Below are 12,599 nucleotides of genomic sequence, written 5' to 3' on the forward strand. Positions count from 1 at the left end.
CTCGTGCAATAATTAAGTGTGAGGGAAACTGCAGCCTCTCAGAGCGTGAAAGTGTAGGGCTCATTTGGGCAATATTGAAATTCCGACAGCATCTTTATGGCATACACAATATCATTGCTACCGATCGTCACACCCCGTTCTGGCTAGCAAGAATTAAATATCATTCTGGCCTTTTTTAACGATGGTCACTAAAATGCAAGGCTAAATCTTCAACGTTGTCTACTAGCCTGCAATTTGCCACCTCGAAGCCGACAAGTTGTCACGTTGCCTCTTGACCAATGACACTGCGTCTGCTAAGAGTGACCACATTTAAACTACATTCCTCTCAGACATTATTGAGATCGCAGCGGCTCAAGCGTCTGATCCGAACTTAAGGTCATTGATTCATTTGTTGATGTGCATTACCGGATCTGTCAAGCGGCACACTAAACAGCGAACTTCTTTCTTCTACTTTCGTGACGGTGTCCTCTACACAGAAAACGACGAGCCACATGGATGTCGGAGGCTTTTTGTGTTTCCTCGCAACGTCCAAAAAGAAATCATTCAGACCTTCCACGATGCACCAACGGCGGTTAATTAAGCTTAGCAAAGACTTGCTTCCGCGTAAGTTGAAGCTACATTTGGAACGGCGTGTATGGTAAAGTTATAAAGGCCTTTACGCCACTGGTGGCGTAAAGGCCATCAGTGTCAGCTGGACATCACCCAAGGACACGGTCATCCGGCCCTATTCACCCCATAGCCTCACCTGATCGGCCCTGCAACATAGTCGGAATCGACTCCTTCGGTTATTTTCTTTTATCTATAGACAACAACCGGTCGCCATAGACCACATGACCAGGTAGGCTGCAACAGCTTTTGATCCAGTCGCCATAGCGCGAGAAGTTGCCAATTGTATTGTGCACAATTTTCTCCTGCGACACGAAACACCAAAATACTAATAAGCGGTGTGACCTCTCTTTTGAATTCTACGCTTGTATGCGAACCTGTGCACCTGGCTTTTATAACGCACAAATTTACCAGCGCATATCATTACCAAAGGCATGATTAAGACTGACGAAAAGTCTTAATCATGCACTGTTATAATTGATTTCTATATATGTCGCGCAAAATCATGAGAGCTGGATGTTATCGCTCCATATCTGAACTTTACTTACAACAACGCGAGTCAGGCCAGGACCGGCTTCTCATCAATATACGCAAGTCGTCGAAAATTGTTCCTTGTTCCGAACATAAGAAATAGTTCACGCATTCAAGATCCAGAAGTGAAAGAGAGATAAAATGCAACTCTTAGCATTTTTGTGTGTGTCTCCCAGTTTGCAGCGGACGCGGCGGCCATGAGGAGGCACAGCCGGGGTTCGGACCACAGAAGCCTGCTATATCGGAACAATTATTCCTTGATCGCCGTCACGAACTTAAGATAGAAAACGCATTCAAATATTATTTCTAAATTATGCCATTCGCTGATCTTCCAGACTGTTCCGGCAGACTCTCACACCTTACAGCATGTTCGGCCATGAAATGTTCTTCATAACCTAAACTCTTTAAAAGTTTTCACGGCTCCTAGCATAGGGGTCAGTCGCCCTTTCGTCGCCGACGCACTACGTGCGCTATGTTTATTGCTTTAACGCCCTGCCCCCAGCGGCGGCTGAAGCGCGTTCGTAAAGTGGTTGCGAAGGCGGTTGCTTAAAGGTTCAGTACAAATTAACGCGCAATTGGCGATGAAAACTTGCGGATCCGTTTTGCGGTTGCGATTCTAACGCCAGTGGGAATGCATCTTAAGGTTGCCTAACACATTTGCGCTTCAGTATAATCCACTGCCTTGAATTTGTTTGTAACCTTTTTACGACATGAGGACACGTCGGTAAACCGGGGCTATTTTGCAGATGGTCAGAGAATACTTCCAACCTTCCTATAACTTGGTTGGAAAACTTTCAGCAAGTTGTCGCTTAGAAGTTACGACATGGTCCGACTTATTTGAGGCAGCCGATGAAAGAGTGATACGTAAAACTTCCCAGGTGAGAGGTGTTTGAAGGTTATTCTATAAACGGCACCTGCGTGTTGTCTCGTCGTATGTGCTTGCGAGTGTTTGCAACGAAGTCAATCACACTCAAGCATAAACCTCTCAATCGTCCTGAAGACGAAGGCTGACTTGCGCCTGAATTAACGTTATTTTCAGTTCTGCATTTGCTTACTTTATTTATTTGTTTACTCTAAACAGGATGTTTCTATAAGATTACCATATTTGTTTAAAAAAAAAAGCCGTAAAAGTTACACCTATGCGGTTTGTACAGGTGAGTTATGCGGCCAAGGGGCATACAATTAGGGGCTAATTGTAAAGATAATCCGTCTGACTAGTTAGAAAATATTAATTTACTTTTAAGTAGTAAAATTAGACAGATGGCACCAATTAGAAACTCGCTGAGCGTCATCAAAACCCTAAAGAATGATTTTTAGATATTACTCCGTATGTAATGTTGATGAGCTTTCGCTTGGCCTTTCAACTTTCTTCACGCGCTTGTTATTTTGGATCGCGATTGACTGCGCCAAATTTGGAGCCGACAAGCTTGCCGACATGCAGCTAATGTCACTGTTGACCCTGCAGTCTGTCTTTAGACTCGGAGCAGCAATCTAGCTTTGCGTGGTCAGTGAACGGGCAGTTTTTCTGTACCTACCCGAACCGTCGTCATCAGCCGCAGCTCGGATGACACGTACTGAGAAGCAACAGCATCACCGAATTCGACCTTCCCTTGGCCGGGACTCTCGTGGACGACGAGCCATTAGTCACCTTCGAGTGGTGTGGACAATGTGGTATCAACCACGCCTACTTCCGCGCCCAACATTTTGGCTTTGTAGGATATGGAACCGGCACGCTTGCGAACATGCTGCTAATGTCACTGTTTACACTGCAGGTTCTTGCTACACTCGGTGCTGCAATCGAGCTTCGCGTGGTCATTTAAGGAGCAGTTTTCTTGTAACTTTGCGAACCATCGTTATCAGCCGCACTCGGATGGCACGTGCTGAGAAGCAATAGCAAGAGCACAAGCCCAGCTATTAACAACTTCGCCCATCCCTTCGACGAGACTTTCATTCACGACAATCCACCGGCCACGTTCGAGCGGTGTGGGCCACGTGGCAACAACCGAGCCTACTTAATGGGGCCCTGCAATCATATTTAAGGGTCTACCTTTTATGCGGTTTCCACGTCTCTTGGGGTTCGGGCATGCCAGTGGGCACGGAAAGAGTGGCTAAATATCAGTGCGCCATATTTTAACTGGACGACACGGAAACCTCCTCCACCGACGAGGGCGACCCGCGGTACCGAAAGCGCGCAAAATGTGACGTCTTTGGTCCTGGGCTTACTACTGGTCAGAGCCACTAAAAACTTCTTTTTGGTCGAAATACAAAATATAAGTGGCGCGAACCGTTTCAATTATTTATAAAAGTAGTTTTTGTTCACTATTATAGATGAAAAAAGAAAGAAATGCAGTTTATAAATTACGGAAACAAGAAATGACCCGTCGACATACCCGCCGCCAAGCGGTGGCAAGGGCGGCGCATACTAGAAAGGAGTAGTGGGATAAGGCGCCGACACGGAAAAATCCCGGATGTACGCGGTGGCGCTGCAGTCGTATGGACAGGAGGATCCGACCGGCTCCGAGCGTTCCGAATGCCTTCGGCGAGAGGCTTTGTCTTGCGGTTCGGCCGTTTCGCGGTATGGCAGCGCGAAGTGGCTCCCATTCTGAACTGATCTTTACCCAGTGTTTGCTGTCGTTTGTGGCCAATGAAGTGTCATGCCGAATTAGTGTTTAATTGCGCAGCAAACGCAATGAAAGCCGCTTTGGCTGCCCGCTGCATACAGCCTAACCAGAACATGCTTTAGTGGCGCCCTCTGGCGCCGTCGACACGGAGTGCGGCGGCCGTGAGCGCACGATGAGCTCACTATTTCTCCTCTAGTTCAAGGCCACTCAAGCCAGGACCTAGGACGTCATGAAGGAGGTTATTTTTTGTCTGTTTTCGTAATTCTAAATTGCCTATGACTTTTAAAATAAAGCGAATTTCGCGAAAAGAAAAGTTTCCCTAAGTTACTACGTTCAGTGCGCTCAGGTTCGGTGCAAATTAAAAAACAGTAAGAAGTCCTCGCAGGGCCCCTTCAAGCGCCGAACACTCTGGCTTCATGGGGTTTGGAGCCGGAACGCTTTCCGATATGCAGCTCATGCCACTGTTGAACTTGCAGGTTAGTTCGTATTATCCTATTCAAGTATGTCGACATTCGTGTGCATTACCGGCTCCTCCCATGACGACAAGTGTTGCCGTAAACAAATATGCACTCATTTGTATCGTAGAAACCTTCGACTGTTTGCATACCGCGTGATATACTTGATCCTAATTTTGTTTCTTGCCGGTGATGTTGAGTCCTGGTCCGCTGACTGAAGCTGAGATGGAATTGCTGCAGAACTTACAAATGGGGCAGGCGGCAATCCTTAATTAGCTAGACTATCGACGTTAGGTTCGCAAAGCACGAGGCTATGTTGCCAGAGGTGAATAGTAGGTTCGGCGTGGCCGAAGGGCAAATCCAAGCTGTTAATAAAGCAGCATGGGGACAAGCGACTTCAATAAGATATCTTACTCATGAAGTTAAAAATATGCAAAACCAGAGTGTTGACCTTGAGAACAGATGTCGAATGCAGGATCTAATCTTTCATGAAGTATATGACGACAACCGCTAAGAAGCGTGGGACCAATTGAGAGACTTGATTAAAACGATTGCAAAACTGACCTGGGGAGGAATATAACCTCCATCCCTACTGAAAAAGATTATATGAATTTATTTCTGATATGTTTTTTGGACACCTTTTTCATATCAGAACTTATTATTTCATATCAGTTTCATATGCCGCATATCAGTTACACTAGGCTAGGTGGCGCTAGGTACCGCCCAATTTATGTGCTACAAAAATATTTTTATTTACGAACGCCAGCATGTAGATACATTACACGTACCACTAGCGTCAGGTGAACTATACATTGAGCGCATCGCATACACAGCACAACAAACATGAATACAACAGAACACCCAATAACTACTTCTGAGTTCTGCGTTTCCGCCTTTTCTACAGGTGGTTTTGTAAGTACGGAGCTTTTCAGTGACCACCTAAGCAATAAATAATATTCTCAGCATGTTGGATATCTTTTTAGTAATGCCCTACCTTTGAGAGTGTTTTGAACGGCTCGGGGGGTGCATCTCTTAATAAAAAGAAAACGCTCATGCCATAAATATCTGAAAGCCAGTATATCAAGCCGCTCCACTTCGGTCCCAAGTCAGGTGTTTGTTTTCCCGCACGGCACGTTGTATAAAGAAAAAAACTTATATGAATTTATTTATGATATGTTTATTGGACACATTCATATCATTTGGCATATGCTGCATATCATTTCTTATATGTCGCATATCAGTTTTCGCGCATTTCATATCAGTTCTTATATCGCAAATCAGTTTCATATGTCGCATATCAGTTTTTGGATATTTCATATGAGTTCTTATATAAATTCATATAATCTTTTCATTAGGGACATCAACTTGTATGCTGCATATAAGTTTTCTTATGCTGCATATCGTTTCTGATATCCCGCATATACGCTTTTGGCTATTTCGTATCAGTTCTCATATGTCGCATATCAGTTTTGGGTATTTCATATTAGTTCTCATATGCCGCATATCAGTTTTTGGTTTTTCATATCAGTTCTTATTTAAATTCATATGATTTTTTTCAGTAGGGATAGAAAGGGTGCACCGTGTTTGTCGCTACAACGAGAAGTATAAACAACCAATTATTGTTAACGTTTTGAAGTATAAAAAAGAGGACGTATTGTCACATGCTAATTGGTTCAAAGGGTCACCGTTTAGCTTCAATAAAGACAATTCACCTGACACCAAAAATATCAGAATAATTTCAAGGAAAACTCTAAAGTTAAAAAAAACAGAAAAGAATAAAAACCTTTCGGCAAGACTGCGATTGTGCAGTGCTTCCGGCCTTCTAATAATAGGCACGTGACTTTCTAAAGAAGTCGGTTGGAGGTAAAAATCGAGAAGCTCATTGTTAACGGTAAAAAACCTTTTACGTGGGATAAGGGAACGGAAGCAGTTTTTCCGCTAGTGAAACACTGACGACACCGTGAGCAAACAAAAAAAAAAGTGGTTATCGTGATTTAGTAGCTGTTGTTAGAAACTGCAGAATTATAATTCATTCATTCATTCATTCATTCATTTATTTTTCCTGCTTATGAACGGCGAGTAGCCTAAGTAATCATGCACATATCCAAATAGTGCACACACAATGAATCTACGGCACTTGCAACAAATAAGATCTATTATGAGGGAACAGGAAATAGGTCCATCCATAATAAACCTGTGACGAAGGAAAAATAAAAAAACGGACAGTACAACGAAGTCTCTAACACAGCTTGAAAATTTATTTAACAACCATCGTCTTATATACACGTCACCGACCTCCAGACGAAAGGTAAAAAACACAGGCGAGCTGGTGAATGGTATCCATAATAAACCTGAGACGAAGGAAAAATAAAAAAACGGACAGTACAACGAAATGGGTAACAGTTAAATGTCAGCCATTGAACACCTAAACGCTTGAACATTTGCGTTGAAAATGGCGATGGTGGTTGTACAGAACGTGTTATAAAAATGTTGGATGTAGTTCATGGGACTGAAAATGTTTTTTTTTTCTTTTTTTTTTTAACTGAGGAAGAGGGATTTGCCCTAAAAAGCACTCGCGATGCATATATATTGATAGCTGATGTTTCGGTTGAACAATCAATGCGACAAAACACAGTTATATAATAAAGTTTAGATCGCGCTGAAGTCTTCTCGAGCCTTGTGTGGTAGAACCACATAGTCTTAAAAGCGTGTTATACTCATAATAAACATTCCGGCCAATATAGCGATCATAAATAATACAAAAAAAACGTCTCTGCACGTTTTCGATTTTTGCCTGTTTTGCACCATTAATACATTTCCAAACAACCAAACGAAATTCGAGCTTGCTACGTACTAATGAAAAATACAAAATGAATATTCAAACTGACGAAGGAAATTCACGCGTTTTTTTCGAATTTACACCTAGCGTCCAATAGGCAGCATTTCTGCTGTTAGGAACCTGTTCTTTGAATGACAGTGATGAATCAATATATACTCCCAAATCTGTTGTGCATTGGTTCTCAAGATAGTAACAAGAACTTGTGATTTCCAATTTCTTAGAGGACAAAACTACATTATAGAGAAATTTTAATAACTTGCCGGTTTCATTTAGTCTGTCAAGGCTGATATAGTATTCGGAATAGAAACATTGCTAAACCCGTGTATTGATGATAGTGAAGTCTTTCAGAAAGATTTCATTGCTGATTAAAAAGACAGGTCGTGCCTTGGTGGAAGAGTGTTTCTGCTAATTTATTAATCCTTACGAACTTCGCTACTAGATATTCTTCATGTCGCAGTTGAGTCGACTTGATACAAAGGCTCCTTATATAATACATGTTATGCTGTTGGGTTTTCTATTGACCACCGAATTCGAACTTGAGTACGTTACAATCACTCCACGATGTTGTTCTGAAGGCCTTTGTTCAGGCAAGTATTCTCACTGGTGATTTGATCTTCCCAGACCTATGCTGGCTAGAAGACGCACGTACACTGAAAGTTAGCAGCCGCGTGGACCTTGAAATAAAAAAAAAAAAATTCTACATACTTTCGGTTTATTGCAGGAAGGAGCCTACTGTATTAACAATGTCTTGGATATCTTGTTTTGGAGTTCGCCCAACCTTGTTACCTCCGTGAATATTATTCCAGGTATAAGTGATCACCAGGTTGTTGTTGTAAGCTTAAAAAACATTTAAACAATTGAAGTCACGTGAGTCGAGCATATTTTTTACAGGAAATGTGATTATTTTAGCATTGCCACTGAGATTCTTATCGTGCAGCCAGTGTTTGAGTGTCTTTATGAGACGCACTGTATTAATGATATCTGGTGCGTTCTCAAAAAGAAATTGCTTGATATCACGAATATGAATATTCTAAGTATGAACTTTGATGAGCTTAAAAAACGGAAGAAGCCATTGATGAATCCCCGTATTCTGAGAATAATTTAAAAAAGACGAACGTTTGTGCAATATAAAAAGAATAAAAAAATTATGTAAAGGAATTATCTGATGTAGCACGTTATTACGAATTGAAAATAAAACTCGAAAAACAACAATGCTTGAAAAGGCTTCGAAAGAATTAAAACACACTCCAAATTCTTTTGGCCAAATATAAAGGGGAGCAGATCAAATTATGCATGTACTATATATTTACTTACGCTCCGTTTTCTTGCCAAAACCCTCTTGCAATCGTTTAATGCACGTAAGTACCATACCGCTGATGAAGCCAGTTGAAGTTAATGTATTTGGAAAAGCGCTGTTAAAGGATATCAATGAAAGAAAGGCAAATATTGCAGGTGTTATTTCACCCCTTGTATTGAATGAATGAATGCGCACGACAGATTTCGCTTTATCATTATTTAATTTACTTCAAGTTGCTAGCAACGGGACAACTGCCAGATGACTGGAAGGCCGCCAACTTCGTCTCTATTCACAAAGGAGGTTCGAAAGAAGACGTGGTAAATTATAGGCCTATTTCAATAACATCAATATCACAGAAAACCATAGAACATATTTTATAGACGGAGAACTTTGAACATATAACAGAAAACATTTTTGTTATAAAAGAACATCACGGATTTCGCAAAAGGTTATTTCAAACATCACACGTCGTCGAATCTGATCACTAATAGGTATAATTTCATGAGGAAGGGCAAACAGGTTTTCTTTTTTTTTTCTTTTTGTAAGGCGTTCACACGGTCTCGCACCAATTACTTCTACATAAACTCCAAATGTTAAGAGTAGATTCGACTGTGACCATTTGGGTTGAAAATGATCTTTTCCAGCGTAGACAATCTGTAATTTAGAACGACAGGATTTCAAATTATGTTGGCGTCACGTGGGGGTTCCGCAGGGGTCTGCCTTCGGACCGCCTTTGTTTTTAATCTTTAATAATTATATTTCAGAAGGTATCTCTTCCTGTGTACGGTTGTTCGCTGACGATTGGGTTATGTATAAAAATTTAAGAGTGAGAGTGACGTAGTTCAGTTAGAAAAATTTTTTGACCGTATTCAGACCTGGTGTTCTGAGAGGAAAATTTATTTAAAGCGCGAGAAATGTGGACATCTATGTTTTGCACAAAAAAAAGAAAATCTTGAAAATGAGTATTATATCACTAACAATTCAAGTAAGGAAGCAAACGACATACAGGTATAAAGGTGTTATTTTATCCACTTATAGTTGATGAAATGCTAGAGTAGATGGTGTGATTGCTAAAGTCGCTAGGGCGCTGAACTTTATTTAGAAAACCTTAAAGGGCACAAAAAGCTGCATTAACAAAAACTGCCGATCTTGCACGTGTCATCCCGATTGTAGAATATGCTTGTGCCATATAGGACACTGATCAGGGAACACTGATTCATAACAAAATACATAATAGAGGTGATCGGTTTGCCTTTGAGGCAAACTGAGCAGGAGAGTGGGCGAAATGAGACTGTCACTAAAATAAAAAAATGAATTAAATTTGAAATCAGTGTCCTCTCGATAAAACAGAAAAAAAAAATAATTGAATAAAGTGATTTTCAACATTTATTAACAAAAGAGGAATGAATAGCGCAAATTATCTGAAAGACTCGTATTATGTTTCTCATCGGAATAATCATGCCTTGAAAGTCAGAGAATGACACGCCCGGACAAACTTTTATGCGATTCGTTTTTTGTCAAAACCATTGTACAGTGGAACCGGCTGTCTGAAGAGCCAGTGTACACTTCCATTGAAGACGTGTTTCTTGCAAACCTGCTACCCCCCCCCCCCCCTTTTTCCACCCCCATCCTCTGCTGTACCACCTTCGGGTAATGCGGGGTAATATTTGAAAAAAAAGTAAAAAGAAAGAAGAAAGTAAAATGCATTGAGCGCCAGGAAATAGTAATAGTGCACCAGAGGTAACACTCGTCCAAACAGTTGGGACTATGACATACAGAAAAATGGTGCGGGCGCGTCATAAGACCCGTAGCTTTGCTCTTGTTTAACGAGCGGTAACCTTTGCGCACTACTGCGGTTCTAACGCACTCAAAGATTTTTTTTTTTTTTTTTTAAGTTACAGATTGCATGCGTTTTGATGACGTTCAGTAAAGTTCTTATTGGAAATATCTCTGCATTTTCGCTAAACAAATAGGTCTTAAACTAATTTTACATAATTTGCCGATCAATTGTTTCGATTAGCCCCTTAACATCTTTTTTGGCCTTTTTAAATCTAGTCTTTTAAGCTCAAAAAAAAAAAAACACGAAAAACCTTCGTACCAGTTTTTATTCCGATTCAATACTAGTGAATTATGAGAACGCCGACACCAGTGGCGAACAGAATAACCGTAATAAATGCCGCCAAGGAAAAAATGCAAGTATTTCATTGTACGGCCCTAAATACCTCCACGGTCGTACTACGAGACTCGTTACTCTATGAAGCTACTAGCCGTTCTTGCGAATTCTAACATTAGCAAAAACGACGACAATAACTCAGCGTCTTCATGCCAATTAACAGAGAGAGTTGCGGACGATGTTCATTAACATGGCGGGATGAGTGTTACCGCAAGTTGAAAAGCATTTTGTGAAACCTCCTTATTCAAAAACTCTCAATTATGAAGTCCATAAATGTACCAAGGACGGGAAAAACCTTCCGCCTTCCTTTCGCGCAGGCTTCCGAAACGGAGAAAGTCTGGGTCCTGCGCTCCTCCATTGCAGCGACAGCCGTGATGTCGTCAGCCATGGCCGTCTCCGTGGATTCGGTGTACGGTCTCTCTATCCTGATCGGCGATCCGGTGTATGTGATACTGTTCCCTCAACTGCTTGCCGTCCTGCACTTCCCGTCGCTGTGCAACGCCTACGGGTCTCTCGTAGCCTTCCTGGTCGGGCTCACCCTCAGGGTCATAGGCGGCGAGCCCGTGCTAGGGCTCCCGGCGCTGTTCCGCTATCCGTTCTACGACGAGACAACCCAGCTGCAGCTGTTCCCGTTCAAGACGGTTGCCATGCTCATCAGTCTGGCCACACTGGTTATGGTTTCGGCCGTTGCCAAGGCCATCTTCAGAACGGCGTCTTTGCCGCCAAGATACGACCTCGTGCACTGCCAGTTCACAGGCGCAGTTACATGCAATACGTCATCCGGAGAAGAGACTACAGGCACCAAGGGGGATGCTCCCGTGGTTTCCGCTAACTCCAGGAGCCGAATGGGAAACTCACAAACGGAAGCTGTCAGCAGCGTTTAGGAATCGCTGTGCTGGACAAGGTGAACTGTTGGACGACAGAGTGTTTGGGTTGCTTAATTTGAAGCTAAGTGACTGACGGGGCGTTTGGTACCTTCAGACGAAGGCGTTTGAAGTCAAGGATCATCAAATACCCTTGACCTGTGACCTCCAGTCATCAGGACGGGGATAAATCTGAAAATGATATACATAATGTAATTCACACTCTTAGAGTAAGGATTGCTTTAAAGGGGCACTGACACATCAAAATCATATTTTTTTTTATTATCTGAAACGATTGAAAACGATGCCGGGACATTACCCTCAAAATTTGAGATTTGGGAATTCAGTATTCGTGAAGTAAAAAAACAATTTCCCAATGCCGAATTCGAAGTTCCCGCGCGGTCGGCGCCGGTGCCTTGACGTCAAAAATTGCGGAGACCTGAGAGTCGACTTCCTTTCACCACTACCTGCTGTTGCCATGGCGACCCAAAGCGAGGAGGAAAGGAGTGCGCGGCGGCGTTGCGGCGGACCGGTTTTGAGCGGTGGCGCCTGTTTTCCGTTGGAGGATACAAATCCAGGAGACGGCACCACAACGAACTCCCGATTTTTGGTATTTCAAAAAGAAGGGCCGTAGTGCGTTCGCAATTGCGTTAAAAAACATGTTTTAGGATTGCCGTAATTAAATGTTATAGAGATTTCGCCTACAAAGCTTCTAAATTTTCTGATTTTTGACGTCACCGATCAAGAGAAGCGAGGAGGCGAGAGGCGGGAAAATCAAACGCCAAAAATAAAAAGGCGCGCGCGCGCGCGGGAAAATTTTTTTTCGCGATGCGGTTTTTTTTGCGTGTCTATGACTGCAACTTGCATCGTTTTAGACAATAAAAATAAATACGACCTTTGGGGTGTCAGTGCCCCTTTAACTACTATTGTTTCTTAAAATATGTTAGAAACATATCAATATTGACATTTCGTACATGTTGATCAAGCTAACAATGAGGAAAACACGGCTTTCTTTTGAGTGAATCGGCGCACTGAGCTTTCCTACAACAACTCACATTGTCCTTCAGTCACGTGATGTCATATTGCAAGCAAAACAAATATAAAAAAGAGTGCCTACGTCTAAACGCACGTCCGCGAACGCGCAGACAGGCAAGCAGCGAGAAAAAACGCTGAATGATTTATTTCCGGTGAAAACTCCCTTTTTTATTCCTTGA

General features: G+C 42.2%; 1 protein-coding gene across 1 annotated transcript in view; it reads left to right on the forward strand.

Annotated features, from left to right (window-relative positions):
• The window catches only part of LOC8035739 (high-affinity choline transporter 1), a 70,951-nt gene extending 59,545 nt beyond the window's left edge, over positions 1-11,406 (forward strand). Inside the window, exon 9 of the mRNA XM_040216980.3 lies at positions 10,840-11,406. Coding sequence (XP_040072914.2) covers positions 10,840-11,406 — 567 coding nt within the window. The remainder of the gene's footprint in view (positions 1-10,839) is intronic.
• The last annotated feature ends 1,193 nt before the right edge of the window (positions 11,407-12,599 follow it).

The sequence above is a fragment of the Ixodes scapularis genome, unplaced genomic scaffold, assembly GCF_016920785.2.
Source record: "Ixodes scapularis isolate PalLabHiFi unplaced genomic scaffold, ASM1692078v2 PGA_scaffold7__128_contigs__length_106722199, whole genome shotgun sequence".
Classification (NCBI taxonomy): domain Eukaryota; kingdom Metazoa; phylum Arthropoda; class Arachnida; order Ixodida; family Ixodidae; genus Ixodes; species Ixodes scapularis.